The sequence below is a fragment of the Oryza brachyantha genome, chromosome 3 (assembly GCF_000231095.2).
Source record: "Oryza brachyantha chromosome 3, ObraRS2, whole genome shotgun sequence".
Taxonomy (NCBI): Eukaryota; Viridiplantae; Streptophyta; class Magnoliopsida; order Poales; family Poaceae; genus Oryza; species Oryza brachyantha.
The window spans coordinates 10,330,251-10,349,885 of record NC_023165.2 but is presented as its reverse complement, the minus strand read 5'-3'; the positions used below and the strand labels follow the sequence as shown (position 1 = coordinate 10,349,885).

General features: G+C 40.3%; 1 protein-coding gene across 1 annotated transcript; it reads right to left on the bottom strand.

Annotated features, from left to right (window-relative positions):
- Nucleotides 1–179: 179 nt before the first annotated feature.
- Nucleotides 180–14,434, bottom strand: LOC102716663 (guanine nucleotide exchange factor SPIKE 1). The gene is made up of 31 exons (XM_015835311.2): nt 14,152–14,434; nt 13,919–14,017; nt 12,981–13,143; nt 12,785–12,903; nt 12,085–12,197; nt 11,917–11,972; nt 11,729–11,826; nt 11,447–11,584; nt 11,049–11,354; nt 10,703–10,966; nt 10,417–10,584; nt 10,144–10,335; nt 10,028–10,071; nt 9,371–9,440; nt 9,098–9,259; nt 8,354–8,461; nt 8,195–8,232; nt 7,830–7,974; nt 7,183–7,309; nt 6,899–7,092; nt 6,476–6,606; nt 6,015–6,090; nt 5,780–5,890; nt 5,461–5,643; nt 4,726–4,869; nt 3,325–3,498; nt 2,902–3,249; nt 2,495–2,824; nt 1,880–2,065; nt 818–1,792; nt 180–720 (listed from the first exon to the last, which is right to left on the bottom strand). Exons 2-31 carry the CDS (start codon nt 14,006–14,008, stop codon nt 466–468), a joined length of 5,508 nt encoding a protein of 1,835 aa, XP_015690797.1. The 5' UTR covers nt 14,009–14,017; nt 14,152–14,434; the 3' UTR covers nt 180–465.
- Nucleotides 14,435–19,635: the final 5,201 nt, after the last annotated feature.

Here is a 19,635-nt window from a genome sequence, read left to right as displayed (position 1 = left end):
GACTGGCCTGATGATGTAAACCTAGTAACTTACAAATACAACACGTGAGATAAATGTACATAGAATATTTTTGTCAAAAATGAACCACAATATGCTCAACAGAGGTTAATTTGCAAGAATGCCCGTTATGAGCGGAAAGAACCCCAAGAACCAATAGCAACCATATATATCACTCCAGATGAACGCAAACTTTCCACTCGAATAGTTACTGCTAGATAGCTTGCTATTAGTGTGTACAAACCTCATAAACAAGAAGGTAAGAGAGATACATCACTCTAAGCATAACACAAGCTTTACACCCAAAATCGTGGCATGGCATTGCAAATAGAACAGAATTGAAAAGCCTAGTTAGTTTTCCAGAACTATACAACCAAGCTAACGGAATTATGGACATTTGGTGGGAAGCCCCAGCTGAAAGAATGAACCATTCAAATGCTACCTACTCTCCAGCTTGCTAGAATACAGTTATAGCTCTGAAAGAATTGCAGGAATATAGTGTGAAAGCTCAGCGGTGAGCGACTGAAAGCCGTTAACTAGTTGAGTGTGGAATTCCTGGTCTTCTTCACCTATCAATCTAAAATGCACACGGATTGCACGCTTGCAGACAGCCATGAATTCCAGCAATGCAGCGATGAGCTGCTGCAGTTCTTGTGATCGGAGCCTAGTTGCAGGCTCACCAGACAAGAATGCAGTGCACACACTCAACACACCACTATTTACCTGCATCATCACATTTTGTACTAGAAGTTAGCAAAAGAAGGAAAAATAGAGCAAAAATTCATGGTATGTGCAGAAGAGTTACTGGCTTACAGCTCACCTGAACAGCCACACTTCCTTGGAGTATCCTCTGCAGGCTTTGAAGTCTTGGGAGTTGATCACCTTCGGAACTCCTTGGTTCTTCTAGTTCATTTCGCAAGGCAGCTGTCCTTGTCTCAATCATTCCAATAGCATTCTCAACGGGAGAAAACTCCAGAGATTCTGATTTGATCACCAGCAGACGATTCACCAAAGCAGGAAAGGAACCCTCTGTCTGGAGCACTGTGCGCCTCTTCCACTGATCTTCCAGGCCACCTTGTGTTTTTCCATTCTTTGTGAATGGCGTATCGAAAAGAAAACGGTCAAACACACGTGCACGAACAGTACCAGTAGATAAAGAGAAAATCCTTTCCCTTCTACTCCCCAAGTCCTCATCCTCCATTACAGGATCAACAGCAGTTATCTGCAGATAGCAGACACCAGGTTGCAACTCATCAGCATTGACTTGTCTCGAGTCAGGAATGATGTGTAAGGTGTGATTGCCATCCATTTTGGCCTCATAGATATGACTAAGCTTCTCCATAATGTCACCAAGACGAACATCTCTTGGCTCTCTGAACACATACTCCTTTTTGTTGAGTTTGCCAAACCGCTCCCCATAAAACCCTACCCGGTAGTAGGTAGCATCGATAAATGGTATAGGACTAGCCTCCTGATCAAGAATTGACTCATATATGTCCTTCAGTGACATATGACATTTAGCCAGCTGCCCATATGCCCTTCTACTTTTGTACACAGGAATGATGAGTTCCTGAATGCTAGCACAAAAGTGATAGAGTTCAGCTTGCGCAAAAAGTTTGTTTGCGAGCTGAAGATACTTGACAGCTGAATCTACTGTAAGCTTGGATGCACCATATCCCTCAACTTCTGCTGCAGATGCCTCTGAATTAACATCAGCGTTCACAATAGGGCAAATCTTACATAGGGAAGCAACATGCTCCTTGCTCCACACAGCATCATTTCTTCCAACAAGTGCCTATAAGAAATTATCAAAGATATAAAACTCCATGAAGGAATTACAAGATTGATGGAATGAATGACCAACAGGAGAAAAAAATAAAACCTGCATGATCACACCAGCTACAGCAACAGCACATTGCGCAGCTTCAGCCCATGATTGCATCTCCTGGTGTGCATCACATAGATGCAGCAACCACATTATGTGAAGATCTGGAACGGGTGCATAGGCCATTGCTAGCTTATAGAAACCCTCAGCGGCCGCACACCTATCCAGAGTCATTTCGGAGCCCTAAAAAGAACATAGAAAAGAATTCTTAGTTCCAAAATACAAGCATTTCTAATATTAAAAATTTGTACCACAATATAAGTATTTCTAGGGCACTGATTTCAATGCACAGAAATCCATACATTTTCAGCCAATCAAGTGCTTGGAAAGAGAATCTAAACACAAAATTCAAAAATTGACCACTGAGACGATTGAAAAGGAATCTTTTGCCTTAACCTTAGTACTTGCTAAACAGCCTAGAACTGCTTACATTTTGGAACAGAGAGAGTACTTAAAAAATTCAATGCACAAAGACACAAATGGAAAAAGGTATTCATGTTACATGCAGTATGAGCAAAAATCTAAGGCTGCCTATTCATTTTAGCAAAATATATGCTTATGACCCTTCCACTTCTGGAAAGCACAAGAGGATTCATAACAAGACTTGCTTACCAAAAGGGCATGTTCAAGACCAGCATCAAGGGCCTGGACTAGACATTTGGATAGATGTTTAACTTCCACCCAAGACCACCTATTATCAGTGGAACCTTCAGGCGCTGCCTCCAGTGCTGCAACAGGCAGGCCACAATCTTTCAACAAATCCTTACTTCGTACATCAGCCATTTCCTCTAGTGATTTCCTAAGGCGCTGAGTTTCACCACTTTCCTCAAGAGAGCCATCAGATTTCATCTGAGTTACTTGCACATCAGACATAAGTTCTGACAAAGTAATTGTCAACATCACCCTCAACCTCGTGGTGTTCTTAAAGTAATTAAATGAGTTCTGTAAGGATAAGAATATTTGCATCAGAATCATTCAATTCATGATTGTATGAAATTAGAATGTAGCAAGAAGCATACCCTAACAAGGATCTGCAACCCAACAACAGCCCTTTTTCTAATAGAATCGTTCCGGAAAACAGCAAGCCGCAGAAGATGAAAAGCAATTTGCTTCAAGAAGCGATCATTCTCCCTCGCCATCAATGTTGCACCATGGAGGTTAAATATATTATATACCACAGGAAGGAAAGCTTTCCAAAAAGCTAAGGGCTGGCTCCTTGACAGAAGACCCATTAATACAGATGTTACACAATCTAGCTTCGCATAATCAGTACTGATGCTACGAGAAGCTGCAGCAACCGAAAACTTATCGATTATTCCCAACACTTCAAGGCTCACAGCAGTACTGAGATTTTCTTCCCAAAGTTCCTATAGGAATTTTCTGTCAGACTTTTTTTGAAAAAAGAAAAACCTTAAAGATCCACATAGGATTGTAATACATACCAACTTTTGCCTCAGCACTGGATGTAGAGATTCTCTCAATGCCCTTGCTGTTGATCCAATCCTTGAAGACTGCGCTTGAGCAAGTGCTTCCCTCAATGAATAAGGCTGGTTAGGAGAGCTCAGTTGAGGACTGACCCTGTTCCACATGTATCCATTTTCTGGTGTTCCCTGGGGCTGCATTAAATAGTAATGCTCGTTGTGAAAATGTAACCGAAAAATTTACCAATGGTCAAGGAGCTTCTGTGTCACATCACTAGATGTATGTGCATGTATGGAAGGTACAGAAAAACATTTTCTTCGGGACACAGATTTGATTGCACTGTTCCATAAATTCACTATATATTGATTTAAGCTCAGAAACTATTGAGACATTCACCCTGCAACAATCCTTTAAGTAACCTAGGGAAAACATTAGTTTCTGCACTTTGGAACATAGATAATTCTTTCATGAAAACTTCAAAGAACTGCCATGTGACCCTACCAGGTGAAATATTCTTTTGAAAACATCATTTCAGTGATTAGACAAGGATGATCAACTATCAAGCTTTAATGGCTACATATATGGGCTTATCCTACAGAAGCCTGGTTCAGGGGATACAGTTGTAATGGTGAGTCAGCATTTGGAACTGGTGGCCACAGAGCTTTTTACCCAGGAGCATGGGTGGCAGTCTAAATTGAGATTTCATCTTAGCTAGGTTCTGCCTTTATTTGTAATAAACTTTTTAATTGTGTGTCTGTACTTTGACTATGTGCATCTTAGTTATGCAGAGGTCAGGAGTGGTCTTAGAGTGTTAGTATTACCTTAATGTAATAATCTAAGATCAATAAAAGCTCCATTTGTCTAAAAAATCAAGCTTTAGTGGCATTATTATATGGAATATTTGGCATATTGTGAAGGTTAAGAGTCACATCTACGTGGTCAAAATGCTTTACTGCTGTCAGTGGTGTTCTGTGAAGAATTTGGCTATTCCAATGACATGAAACCAGTAAGACAAAAGTTATGGTACGTGTAGGGAGTATGGTAGCCTCACAGCAGAACTTGCATTATTATTGTATCCTTGGGAATAGAAGGGGGAAACCAGCAAATTGCAAAGTGATAATCTCCTGGAAACATGCAATAGATCACCCATATGTAATCACATCGTCTTACCTTATATGGTGACGCCAGATTTTTCATCAATTAACAATTAGCAACAATGCTGACAAACTATAGGACTATAGGTACCTGATCAAACCTACTCAAGACGCATCAAACCTGATTCTAAACCAGGACACTCCTAAACATGATTCAAAGATCCAAAGTGGCAAGCTTATCAAATATGTAACTGTTCAACTGAAAATAATAGAAGGCGATTTTTTTATGCCAGAGGACAATGCTCACTAAAATAATCAGTAACATACCCTTATTTCATGGCGTGACGCCTCGGACAAATATGCATTAACTGATGGGGATAACCGATCAGAGTACTTCGGAGACGCAGGGCGCTCAGCATCAGGGCTCCGTGAACTTGAGCCTAGTAACAAGCTGTCTCCTGTTTTGTTATGCTGCAGAATACATTGAAGAGATTTGGCTTTAAATGAAATGTAAGAATCTAAGGATACTCATAGCCAGTAATAATTCAATGCATGTATCCTACTAAACCAGGATTTTGACTTATGAGGTGAGATGGATGAGATACTGTTACCATGCAACTCTAACAACTATAAAGGCGACAGTGCTTGCTGCTGAGTAACTTGTGAGCATGAATATTTCAGTTTCGAAATCCCAAACACAATGAAAAGATGGATTTAGATCTACTCCAAATCCAGTCACCTGAAAGAGTCATCTGTACATAATGTTTTAAATAGTAACTAACAAATGTGGGGGGATGAGAAGTGCTAAAGCTAGAAAATCCTTAACACACGGTCATTTCTCTGCTGTGCGGATTCGTCAGTCCTGGTGCATTTCAATTGAAGTATGGAACCACCATAGCAGTGGAGTTATAGGGAATGTCAGAAATCCTTTGAAGACAGATTTATCGGCAGGTATAATACTGGAATGTGCTCACCGCTTTCAACAATATTGAAAACACTTCAAATCACATTATTGAAAAAAACTTCATCATTCTAAGCTTGCAATGAAATCATGGTACAAACCTCAAAATGGGTTATACATTCTTCAAGTAGCTTGAAGAACAGTCTGGTTCTAGCAATACTCTGTTGCCACGCTTTGATCAGAGTCATGTCATCCAAGTTCCTTACGATTTGCAAAATGACTACTAGCACTTCACGCTTTTCAACAGCATTTAGATTATAGAACACAGGCATCTCATCTAGAATCTGCAACAATGAGTGTTTTTCACAAGAAACAAACCATGTTACCAACACCCTGCACATGATAAATCTTGCAGCGAACAATATACTGATTACCAAGATTCATTGAAATATAGTTGTGGACAAGTGAATGTGCAAATACCTGCCCTATAAGAGGAAAATACAGCTGAGCAATGTACAGCTTGTCTTCACTTTTTTGATACCGTGCATCAAATTCATGCTTGCATATTAGAACAACCAAAATGCGAGCAGCCTACAATAAGTAAAATTCACATAAGAAAAATAGTTTTCCATCACGAGTAAAACAGATTAAAAAGGTAGAAGATAATGTATTGGGTAATAAACCAAATTGTTTTTCTTGAAATTGATATTCTTACTTTCGCTCGCTGAGATAGATCATCATGGTCAAGGGTGAGGAAGATCTCTTGAATAAGGACTGACGAGAGATAATTCCTGCAAATACAGAGTACTTAGCTCAGGAAAACGCTAATGTGCGAGATAATTACTGATTTATTTATTGATACTTCAGGATAAAAATGCCTAAAATTTATAGCACCCTAAAGCAAAGTGCATAAATGAATAAGGTCGTTTGTAACAAACACTAAGAATGATCATTATAAGGATTAGAAAGTCATAAAATCCCCATACCAAGATTTGTATGAATAACAGAAAATAAAATATTTTCATGTTAAACTAATGACAACTGAATAAATTGCTGGTCTAACATACAGTGGAAAGGCAAACATTGTTAAACTATGGTTGAAGAGCAGACAAACATTGTCTAACATACAGTGGAAAGGCAACCATGAAGCAAAAAGGACAATAAAGAGGAACCTACCTATCAGATGGATCCCGACCAGGCATCTCAACAAAAAGATCATGGTCACATATTATCTGAAGAAATGTCAATTTGCAGTCATGGAGAACTGATTGGCAAACTCCTGCAAATTTGTCCATATATAACGAAACCTGAAGAGCAGAGTATTTATTTAGGATCATAAACAGATATTTATGCACATAGATGCAAGAGGAAAAGCTTTTAGCTGGCAATTTCATACAAATCAACTGAAATAAATCCCAACCAACAGGAAAAAGGAGTATGTCTATCAAGAGAAATAATACCAAGAATGTCCACACTTAAAAGTAAAAGGAAAGTTGAAGTAAAGTGTGATTTCTTTGTGTACAAATGCCAAGCATTCAAAGCATAAGTAACAAAGAATCAGGGCAAAGGTACAAATTGAAATGTGATATCCAACATTACCAGCTCAAAAACTTGGCGTGGCTCAATAATTGATAGAAGGTCATAACAAAAAAAAGCAAGTGTGCTGTTCAAGCGCTTTGCCAAACTTAAACCCTTTTTACAGCGTTCATGAACCTCAGTCAGAAGGCAATCAAACAGCTGCATAATACATCGGAAGACGCCATCTTTCAACTGTAGTGGTGGGACATCTTCACCTACAGCATGAGAGCAAACAATCAGAAACACTATTTTACAATTCAATATTCTTATAATGAAACTCTTCTGAGGTAAACACATGATGCTACCTAGTGGAAGATTGTGGTAAAAGAGACGACTTTGTTCCAATCCCATTGATTTTACAATAAGCTCCAGAAAAAACCAAGCCATTGCCAGCACATCATCATAGACTGGTCCAACTCTATAACCTTTAGCCTACAAAAACAAAAGAACATATGGTGAAGCATAGCAGCAGAAAAAAGTACATCTGTTAAAAACAAGCTAATTGAATGAACCATTCATCTCGACAGAATTTGAAATATTTAATGGTTTTATATTCAGGTTGTATTAACAAACCCTTAGTGCAAATACTTATTCATAAGTGCAGGAACCTCATCAAGAGTTTATCAATGCAAGGCAAGTACATAATTAAGAAATTAATCCTTGTACCAAGAAAAATCAGGCTTTTGTATCCTCTGGGCAGCCAAAACTCATGATAAGCCCACAGATGTTTGCATGATATCATGCTTTAAACAGTATTAGTAGCAACAAGATCATCATTCAAGAATTGAAATTTCAGCGGCCAAGAACTGATGACAGCTGGCAACGTCCTCTGTTTGGCTTTATATGGCTAGAGATCAAATATGAAAAGCCACAACTAATAAATATGGCAAAATCAAGCAGAAGAAATCCAATAATAGATTACTCAAGACAGAAAGAGAGAATTCATATTAACCTTGCTCCGAGCCAGGCTTCCCCAAACAGTAGACAACCCAGGATATACAGGTGCTTGTCGATCACCAAAGTCATCAAAAGCAAAATCAACATAATTAACAAGGAACCTATTTCTCTCAGCCCCATCAGATGATTCCTGCTGGACCCTGCAAGAACACAATTCATTGTATCTAACTCAGCTTGGGGTACATTATATGGCCCTGATTTCTGAGAGCTGAACTGATATAACAACAGATTAACAGTTTTCATATTGTGTCAGGGATTCTCAAAAGTTGGATCAGCACGAAACGCTAGAGCTCCAGAGAGAGCTGGTAAAAACAAATGTGACAGGATGCACATAAAACAAACAAGAAAGGACATAATTACCGGGTTAGAATATTGACCATGGCTCGAAACGCGGCAACCTGAAAAATACATAGATATGCAACATCAAGCATAATTGGTTCTCTTGAAAATTATGAAGGTAAATGTGCGCTTTAGAGGGCCAAATTATTCTGCACAACAGAAACACAGCAAAACAACAACCTGAAGGGTTTCACCACCATCGCCAATAAGATGAAGCAGCATATTAAGTATTGGTTGGAGAAATTGCAACAGCGCAGTAGATTCAACATTCTTTAAACTGTTAATTGCCTGCAACAGAATAAAATCCTAAGCTTAGATGCTGATGCATATAAACATTGGTATCTACTGCGAAGTACATTGTACCATGCATAATTGTGCATATAACCAGAAAGAACTTAAATAAATGTTGAAAATAGTGTTCAATATATTCTAAACATTGAAGATGTTTCAAAAATCTAGAAGGGGGAACTGTCCAAGAAAAAATACTAAATTAATTGGTTATAGTACAAATTTACGACATTCAGCAATATTGTAGAATAATCAAATGTTATCCTTATTATTTTCAATTTGATCATTTTTTAGATATCATCGAGCACGACAATGAATAAGATGTTATAGCAGAACTTTATTCATATTGAAGAAAGAAAAACATTCAGGAAGCACAGATTTAGATCATTGACATGCAACGTCAAATTATATATTTTAAAAAATGGTCAAAAAAGGTGGAGCAGAAGATAGTTCAGTAATCAATAGGATAAACATTGACAACCAAATTTGCAAACAATGGGAAAGTGTGGATCTATATGGCCTTCTTCATGAACGAACAAACAGACCAAACAGAATCCAACCATCTATTCGCCTCAAAAGGAAGATTTCTTGCTTGCATGTTTATCATGAATAAATAAGAAAATTAACAGCAGATACCTCAAGAAGCTCAGAACCCCAAGGTGGACTTGTATGAAGTGTATGGCGATCATACTCAACAAAAAAGTCTCGTATTCTTTCGTTAACTGGAAATAATGAAGAACAAAGTCTTAACCGCAGCCGGAAAACAGTTTTGCCATCCTCCAGATAGTCCATTCTCTCCTGTAGAAGAATTGAACATGTAAGTAAAGAGTATACTATAGAAAATCATTTTTCAAGATGAAATCTGTACTATGTGTGAACAAATAGAAAAAAAGAAGATATGTGGCAAACCTTTCCACTTTCCTGTAGGTAATGTGGAGCAAGTTCTCTTAAAATTGGCAAAGATATGTCTGAAAGTAACCTATTAGATTGAGAACAATGTTGCATATCAACTTCAATTCCATCATCAAAACTCACTAAGATATTACAAGCACTTCAGAGTTACTCATCGAACTTGTGGTAACAGTTGAGATGATATGAGATTGTGGTTTAATTGTTAGGATGCCAGTGGATGTTACATAGAGAGAAAAAGCCAAATTACACTCGTATATTAAAAGCACTTGACTACTAGCATTTGATCAAAAGGTCAACATGGTATGCAGCATTCAGGATTTCTATTTAATAAGCAACATGGTGCTTTCTATAGTTGTTAGTTACAAAACAAAATAATAAATACAAGTAGTGATCTGAATTTCTCATTATCTGCTGGAGACAAACCATGATATACATATAACTTGGTGGCATAACCCTATAAAGACTGCTCCCAAGTTTCAACAAGACTTTGTTCTTCACATATTTGCTTGAATGACAAACTAGATTAGTTGGTATTCTAACAGAGCATGAGCAGGATATGGTCCCGTATATGATAATATGAAGCAACCAGCAAAGGTTAATTCAGTACAAATATTTAACTCTGAAAACAAGAGGGAAAAGTGTGTAGTTGCATACTGAATGTGTGTCGACAGTGGAAGTACAGCATATCCCACAACAACCTGAAGGAAGAACATGTTAGACAGTAGAAGAATGCACATGAACCAAACGCAAATAAAGAACAGAAAGCATACTGGTTTGGGCGCTTCAGGCTTCATTTGGAGATCTAAATGGAAAAACGTGAACAGAAGATGATGTTGGGGTGTCAAAAGAGCAGGCAGACTGATCTTAACTTCATCATGGTAGCAAGCCATTCTCGTTCCAACAGCAATCTGAGTATGTGCCCACTTCTGTAGTGTTGTGTTCCTATCCCTTGGATGAACAGCCTGGAATTTGATGTATAGTGGCTAAGCATACTGAATAAAAAAACCAATAAAACAGAGAGTATAATACATGTGTAAACGAACCTCTAATGGAGGTTTGCGGATGTCCGAATCATCCTTTCTCAATTCCACTCTTACAAATAGATTTCTTTTACGGCTCAAGCCAATAGTCAGTGGGTACACATAAAGGCAATGGAAAAGCTGTGAAAATGGTTCACTTCGTGTCATCATCCGAAAGTCAAAAGCTTGAAACTGAAACAAGAAAGAACCCATGTCATACAAACAGGAAAGCAAGTGTTATTTTATGGTATAAGTCTCAGAATTAATTCCCCAACACAAAATGAGGTAGACGAAGCATTCATGTAGTTACATTTTCACCACTCTCTGTATTAGAAGCTTGACCATTCTGATGCGCATCTTTCTGGGTAACAGCAGTAGAATTCAGAGAACCATGGATCCCATCAAAGCTACTCCTGCTGTATCTGCCATTATTGAGCTCGCCAGCATCATTCAAATCATTGGCCATGCTACCACCCTCAGAAACGTTATCCATGTCGTTGTGACCATTATGAAGTTTTTCCACCTCTAACTTTAGTACACCTTTCACTGGTTTGTGTACTTTTCTTTTGGGATCCTACAAGTGACCAAAATATAATATAATAAATTATCTATCTGTTAACAATATAAACTGACCGTGCTTGGCTGCTTGTACTTACTTGGAGGGAGTCTTCTATGTAGCTTTCCTTCACTTTGTTCAAATTTGATATCTCTACAATAACTGAGCTTCCACTTGAATAATGATTGAGCTTTCCATCTAAAGTGAGCTTGGAAATAGGCTCCACAATACTATCTTGAGAACTTGAGCCTGACATACTTGGTGCTAGAGGGCTACTAGGAGAGGCAGCACCACCAGCCTGGTTGCTGTCAAACAGAGGAATCATAGACCATGCAAATGACTCTCTATATGGCATGATTCGAGACCAAACTTGCAGTTTTTGCTTCTCTTTCTCAGTCAAGTGAACCTATCATGAAAGTTAGCACAAGGTTTATAAGTGCATATGATACACCTAGTGATCAATACTGCATTTTTACATATGAAGAATTCATTTCTTACAGGTTCTTTTCGGGAATAAACAGAGGGTGTTACTCCCCCTTCCTCAGTGGCAGCCTTCTCTAGCTGAATGAGAAGGCATGCTGATGGTGAAGGGGCATCCAATGAAAAAACAGCTCGACGGTCCAGAGAAATCTGAGCCTGATTGAATACAGAATGCAAATAAGATTAGGAGAATTCTAGAGTAATTAACAAGTTACAGCTGTTTCTGTTTGTAAATACTAATTGCAAAAAAATAGAGGGATATAGCAGAAGCCCAGAAAGAAGTTTTCAGTTGCTCCTTACATCTTGCATTTCTGTTGGGAGTATATGAAAATAGAAATCTTCTGACAATTTTTCTCTTCTGTCTTTGTTGTACAAGCAGATTGTACCACTAAATGGCTCTGCAAATGATATGTGGTCAGAAGGCAGGTCAATATAAAGTCTAGCTGTTAAGAGACAGACAAACTTCAATGTTTATTTGTGCTGCTCACCAACTAATCCAGCTTGGAATGACAAAGATAGCACCTTGACAGTTATCTTCAATCCACTGTAATCAGTATAGAATAGTTAATAACATGGGAATAACAGGAAAAATCTGCTCAGAGCAAGGAGGTAAAATGAACAAAGATATATGTGATGCTTGAGATGAAGTTGAAAACCTGCTGTTTATTGCAGGGACATTTTCTGGCACCCGTTGGCCGAATATCAAAGATCTCTCATTTTCCCAATCAAATGCAGGTTCATATGCCGGTAAAGGTGATAGACTGCAGTGCTGAAAAAACAATAACATGTCGAGACCCTACATCAAGATGGCAATTGCTGGCTTGCTGATGCACAAGCTAGTGTCATCTAGATGGATGACGGTGAACTACAGACATTAAAAGCAATAGATGACAGACAGGCAAAAGGAGGGCACACAATGCAGTGAAGATAATAATATAATCATTAAGAGAAGAACATTCAGTGACACAAAATGCTTCTACTCGAAATGTCCATGTGAACAATTTATTTTATGTGGCATAGCTTATTTGCGGAGGAATTAATAAATCAGAAAGCACTTGAGAAGCACTACAATTGGTTCAAAACATCATTCAGACAAGTGGACTGAACGCGCAAAATATTCAGCAAGCATTACGGAAGATAAAACAAAGGGCTAGGATACAATTGAACTGTGTACTGAACTAAGAAAGAACTTTCTTAGATCCAATAGAAATACCCCCCCCCCCCCGGGTATATTCACTCAGATTAAATGCTATGAGGTGGTTTAAATAAGCATTATGGTACTAAAGTTGCAGTAGGCAGGAGGAAATAATATGATACACACCTAAATGACTAGAGATTAAATGAACTCATACATACTTTTTTTGAAGATGATGCAGGAATTTCAGTCTCATATATTTGCCTCCCTGACGTACTCGGCATATCATCTTCAGTAACCTCGTCAGGCTTGGATTGCCGATCATTGCTAAGCTGCAATTCTGTGACCAAAAAATTAATTCAGCTATGCGATACTTTGCACAATGTATCTGAAACAAAATAAGCTATAGTAGAATACCTTTTTCTAATTCGGTATCAGGTCCTTCAAAAATTTGATTTTGAAACGATGGTGGTGCAACACTTTCATATCGTCCATATTTGCAGTCATCTTTCACAAAATCAGCCCTATAGCACTGAACCAGCTCATTGAGATGTGGCCATTGATCTAAACTTTCATTAAGCTGAAATCCAAAAGAAGAAAGCTATTAAAACCATGCAGCCTCAGTTATTGGGTCCTAGTAGTACATTGTCAACTGTGATAAGAAAATAGCAATTTGAAACTTGTCAACCAAATGTGCAGTGAATAAAATGCTATAGCTGAGAGAAATATGAAGTTATTAGATATTAACCCATAGACTATAGCAATGCACTTCCAGTTATAGGGGCCTATAGTTGATTTTAGATAATGGGATATCAACATCCCAACCGCTGCATCAGAAGATGCACATAGCCACTGGCTATAGCGATGCAATGAATAATTTAATAGATATGTTTTTGCATTACCAGCATATCCAGAAAAACAATATAGTATTGCAAGTCCAACCACATAAAGTAGCCAATTTGTCTAACACTATATACACAGGCATCCTAATTCCTAGCAGTGAGGAGATTTAAGAACTACATCCTACAGTGCATGTTTCAGCCCAACAGCACAGTGCTAGCAGCTCCTTTGCCTCCACTGCACTGAATATCACCACCCCCATTTTCCACTCCACACTTCCACAGTCCTCACCGAACAATGAGTGCGCTTAGAGAAAATATAAGCAAGGGAAGTTGAGACATTGAGATCTCGAGCATGCCCCTTTTCGTTACATTCCAAACATCAGCAGCTTCGCACGCGCCACATTGTCTGCGCTACCAAAACCACTGCTAGAAGCCCAATACACCCCGCACCCACGTTCGCAACAACCAAATGAACAGCCGCACGAGCATATACAGTATCAGAGTGAAACATACCAGTGGATCCAGCTCCAGGTTCCCCGCCAACGACTGCCGCGGAATACGCTTGAACCGCTGCCCTTCCCCCGTCGCCGCCGCGGAATCCATCGCCGCCACCTGAGCCGCCCTCCCGCCAAACCCAAAGGACCAAATAAGCACAAATCCGCGCCAGCGCGACATCACGACAAAGCATTCACCCATCAACCCGACCACCAGAAGAAGAAAAAAAAAATCCAAACCAAACACCCTACCTCCGCGAGGGAGCTCGCGAATCTGAGCTCAGGATCTCGCCGCCGCCGCGGCCCCCAGATCCGGGGCGTGCCCGCGAGAAGCGAAGCCGCTGCGTCCCAGCCCCCGAAGTCCTCCCCCCCACCCGCCGCACCAACCCAGGCACTAGCTATACGGCAGGCGCTGGGTCGGAAAAGCCGAGGCTACCGCGCAGCACTCATTGGCCATTGCTTGCGCTCGCCATCTCCTCCGCTCCCGCTGCTCCTCCGCTGGCGCGAGGGTTTGGTTTGGTGAAGTGGAGAGGAAGCGAAGGGTGTGTGGGGAGAGGGAGAGAGAGCAAAGCAGGAGCAGGTGGTGGAGTTGGGACGAGTGTTTTTTAGTGGAAAGGGAGGGGGAAACAAAAAGCGAATCGTAAAAAAACAAAGATTTGGTTTGGCTTCTACCTCTGCCTTTTTTAAAACAATTTAAGCGAATAATGAATTAGTGAGTTGTAGTTCTACTACTAGTAGTTTTATTTTTATTTTTTAAAAAAAGAAGTTTTGAAACGCGCACCACCTCACTCTCGGGCACACATGATGGCTTCGCTGTCAAGAGGCACAAGGACAGCAGCAGCAGGCTGTTCGTGTCTGAAATGGTGTGTAGGAGTATTTGCATCGTGGGCTGTATATACCTGCTGGGGAGCAATTTTTCTTCTTCTTGACACTGTGTTGCATTGCTGAGGCTGTACTCGGGTGAGGCTTGTTAGGTTTAGAGCATCTATTGTACAGTACGCTCTAAAAGCAATTTGAAGGGGGGCAGACCGGCAGAGGAGAAGGCCATGGTACCAATTAAGCGTACGTAGGTAACGACCATTGCAAAAGGTTATCATGAAATTCTATGAATCTTTATAGCAGTGGTTGCTTGATAAACAATGCATGTCAAGAAAAAGATTTTTTTGACAAGCGCTTCTTGAGGTGAATCAGGGCTCGTGCGCTCCTTGTTTACGTATATTAACCATCGGGGGGCTGTCATCATTGTGCGTGTTTGACGGGTCCTTGAGCCAAACGCGGAAGAAGAACAATATCATCAAAGCTATGGTTAAGAGGAGTAAAAACAGATATGGCTGGAGCAAGAGACGGTGCAGCAAATAAGACAAGAGGAGCAAATTACAGATATGAAGCATAAGATGGCCAACGTAATATTTTGACCATAGAGGTACAATTTTTAAAAAAAAAACTATATGAAAAGGCCTAAAGCTTTGTAACAGCATGAATAAAGTGCTAGAGTAAATATAACTAAAGCAAGCAGACAACTACAAAATGATAACGAAAAAACGTTTATAGTCTACTTAAAAGATATATCTTATGGTTTCAACATAAGCTCGTAGTATGTTCCTTGAAACGGGAGAGCGGAGGCATTTGGATCAATCTTGTTATTACCGATCGGAATAGCCAGTACGTATCGTTCCACCACTTACAAAGTTATACACCAAGCGGCATGTCATTCCGTTCACAAGGTAAATACAACAGTTTAATTTTATTTTATTATCAGCCCAAAATTAAAAATTATATAGTATTGAAAACATGTTGTTTTATTAAACCCTAAAATGTTACCCGGTATCTATCAAAATGTTCCAAAGGGAAAACCATAATGGACTTTCAAATGGAATTGGCAAGCTTGGTTTGGCTAGAAAATTCTTAGTATGTTCTACAATTCTATTATCAGATATATATGATTTAACCCAATAAATCGCACATGTGTCAATAAAAGGGTGTTTTTAAACAGAAAATGGGGGTTAGATCATACATCCATGTCATGAGTTGGATTTGTTGGTGGGTTCTACCATTTTATTACCGGGTATCGTTTCAATGCCACATAAGGTTAAAAATAGTCATACCTTGGTTAGATAGGTAAAATGAACAGTTAATAAGTTTGAATTTGAATGCTACCAGTATTTAAAGTTTACGAATATAAGTGGATCATTAGGACTGGTGTGACGTTGAGATGAAATTATGCTCGACATAAATCATCGTAATATTAAGTTTCACAGATTCATTAGTTCGATTGACGATGAATTACCTGTTTTTTAACATAATTTGAGGGTACAAACTAACAAATTAATAGTTACGGAGTTAAAAAATTGTTTTAAAAATGAACTATTGATACTTACATAACTTTCTGAAAAATGCACACTCTTTATGAACAAGTAGAATATATAAGATAACTTCACTTTGTGCTTCTCTCTTTGTGAATGATTGGCCCTCTTCGTTTCCTCTTAATGGAACGGTGACACCATTCTAAACAGTGTGATTTTTCTTAACATAAAAATATAGTTCGACATGAAACTATTTAAAATCTATTTTTGACTTTATATAGCTAATTCATTTGTTTGTACACTGTAATTGTCACCATAAATCATTCAACTATTCGATGCAAAATAAACATACCCTTTTATACTCTCTTTACTCGCTTTTGAAGTTTAGGCTTGATTCTAGCCTCCGTTTCGCATCTACAGTTTCATTGTCCGAGCATAGCCAAAATCAATATATTTGTCAAAAATACGTCTCCCCTTTGTTGGTACAGTCGTACAGATGCGTGTAAACAGTAATAAAAAAAACAGTTTCAACAGAAAATGCCACAGCCGTCTCTGTCCCCCTTTACTCCATGATTCTTGTGTTGCAAACTGATCCTTTTTCTCTCATCATGTCATCAGCATCGATTGTATTGTACAGACGCATGGGTGAGGACCAGCGGTATTTCGCAAAATACTAGCATTGATCCAAGTAGCCTGGCCCTGGCGCTGCGTGCTCTCTCTCGCTACTACCCGTTGTGGTGGCCTGACCTGGACCAGCCTACGCCGCTACGCTACCGGTTACAACCAACCAACGCGATCAGAAAATTACGCAGACGTGAAACCAAAGTAACTTGAGCCGAGGGCGAGACGCCCCCTTTTTTTTTTGGTTTCTTTTGTTCTGCATTTGATGTGCGTGGGCGACGCCGTCGTCTTTCTACTCGGCTCATGTGCCCCACGCCGCTGCTCCCCTCCACTCACACTGCGCACTCCACTCCTCCCGTGATCCCTTCCAAACACCGCAAAAACCACCGTGATCCCCCCCCTCTGCATGCGTCGACCTCTCGCCATACACTGCACTTCTCTCTATCTGGCCATAGCAGCATCAAGACCTTGTGCTTTGTTATCTCTGTCACTTGCTTCTTTTTCTTACCTTTTCTTACGTCGATTTCCCTTTGACGAGAGATTACTTTCGTGAGCTGTGGTTGGTGTGGCCAATAATCCAGTGTACTGTAGTCGGTAGTCTGCAACTAGCCCAAACCCAGTGTTTTGAGTTGTAATTTTCAGTACCTCAAGTCCCCGATCAGCTGTGAGCTGCTGCCAACGACCAAATCAAAGCGGACGGTTGGTATAGATGTTGGCAAGTCTATCACTGAGTCAAAGCTCGCAAAATTTGTTTGGTTTGGCGTTAGTTACATACTTACATGGTCTTCTAGATTCGGTTGGCCAGATTATACTCTACATTAGTCACTCGCCAACCTCGATGGCTTTGAACGCTGTAAAGTATGAACTCTGAAGCAGTTTGTCCATGGAAAGTTAAGAATTTTTTTTCAGATAAACGCCCAGTAATATCCAATGATCCAAAACCCCGGATGCATCTGCCAATATTTCTCCGGACAATTAATTAGGTCGGCGTCGCGACCATGAAATTGTCAACTGATCTTGCGCGCGGTACTGGCAGCCACCTTCGTCTTATCCGTTCGCGGTGAAAGTGAGACGCGACGTCGTAAACAGGTCGTTTCGCAGGACGAGAGAGGTAGATGCAGAGGGGAGATTGGAATGCCTCTGCAATGCGTGGACAGACAACGCCTTTGTCCGGTATCGGATGTCACGCTCTACCAAATACCATACCTTTGCGTGGGTGGAGCCACTGGGGCTGGGGCTCTTCACTGGAAGGATCATCACAAAGAGATGATTTTTTGTCTGACATCCATCGCATGAGATTGCTATATAATTGCCACTTGATTATTTTTGCTGCCCTGGTGTAACGGGCTTAATTACCTTGGTTTCTACTATTACTAACCAACTGCCACTACTCTGCCCAGTGCTCGCTGATCAACGAGCAGTGGAGCACAGCACAGCACTGCGGCTGCGAGCCTGCGCCGTATTAATCAACGCCGCTCGGTTCGTTCAGGTGCCCACACCCCGCAGGTCCTTGCCAGCGACATGCACACGCTGCAATTAAGCTTTCGGTCAGCTTTTGAACTTGAGACTTCACAGATACAGCTGTTCATCAGACTGTATGTCATCGTTACCGAACACCCATGACACCAGGCATGCATGATTAGAAGCATACTTTCAGGGTAGTAGTTTGTTTGTCATCCAGTGGCGCAACTTAATTAGGGAGGCAGGGACCCATTAGCCAGCCTCCAGCATCCTCTCCTCAAGCTTCTGCTTACAGCCTGTGTTGGGTGTTCAATGACTATGAGTGCTCCAGCTACCTGTGAACCATGTGGATGCGCTTGCCGTTTCTCCCTTTGTCACAAAGTAACAAGAAGATCTGGCCGAAAGCATAGGCTGGGCCGGATCAGACTTTGGTCCTAGGAACTTCAGTTGGATCGATCAGCACCAATATTTGCCCAATGTTGGGTGCAGGTAAACAGTAGTAGCGGCGGTGGTTGATGGACTGGCTGTCGCTGACGGTGAAAGCATGGAACTTGGGCATTTGGCAAAGCAAAAGCTGGAGGCGTGTCTGTTCGCGAGAACAGCGAAGGCACGTGCTGTCCACAAGTCTGCGAAGATGGCAGGCTGCCCAGGCCGTAGAAACTGGGTGAGTCCAGCCCACTCGCCCATCAGACGATACGAAGTGGGCTTAAATCACTTGGGCTGATGAGTTGAGGCTGTACTGTAAATCACTAGTGCACTGAAAAAACTTGGAATTGAAGCTACTACTAGCAGTAGGCAGCAATGAATAAACCCCACAAAGAAGCGCATTTCTTTCTCCTCCTCCTCCTGCAAACGTACGTGTACAGTACGAAAGTACCTCCACCGCATTGGCTGAACGCTCGCAAATAGTGGAGAGGATTAGACCAGTCCATGATAAAACGGCACGTGCTTATCCGAAACTGGAACCGTTTGAACTCCCGTTAACATATATGAATCCAATTGTACTCTCTCTCTCCATCGTAGTCAACACTCAAAAGGTAACTGTTCGGCATCATATTTATAAATAAAAAATAATTTATCATTAAAACTTTTATATACATGCTATTATCGGTCTAAAAGGTAAAGTTAAAATTATACTATAATTAAAAACTCTAAAATCAGTTAAAATTTAAAACTTTACTTATAAACATAAACAATAAACATAAACAGAAGTGAATGCGGGTGAAAGCACAGACGACCACGTACGACACGGCCACGCGGGAGTATAAAGAGTGTCCCTCCTCCAGCACACGATACGAGCATACGATACGAGTATACGTCCTCCAGCCCAGTCTACTCGACGCCAGCACGG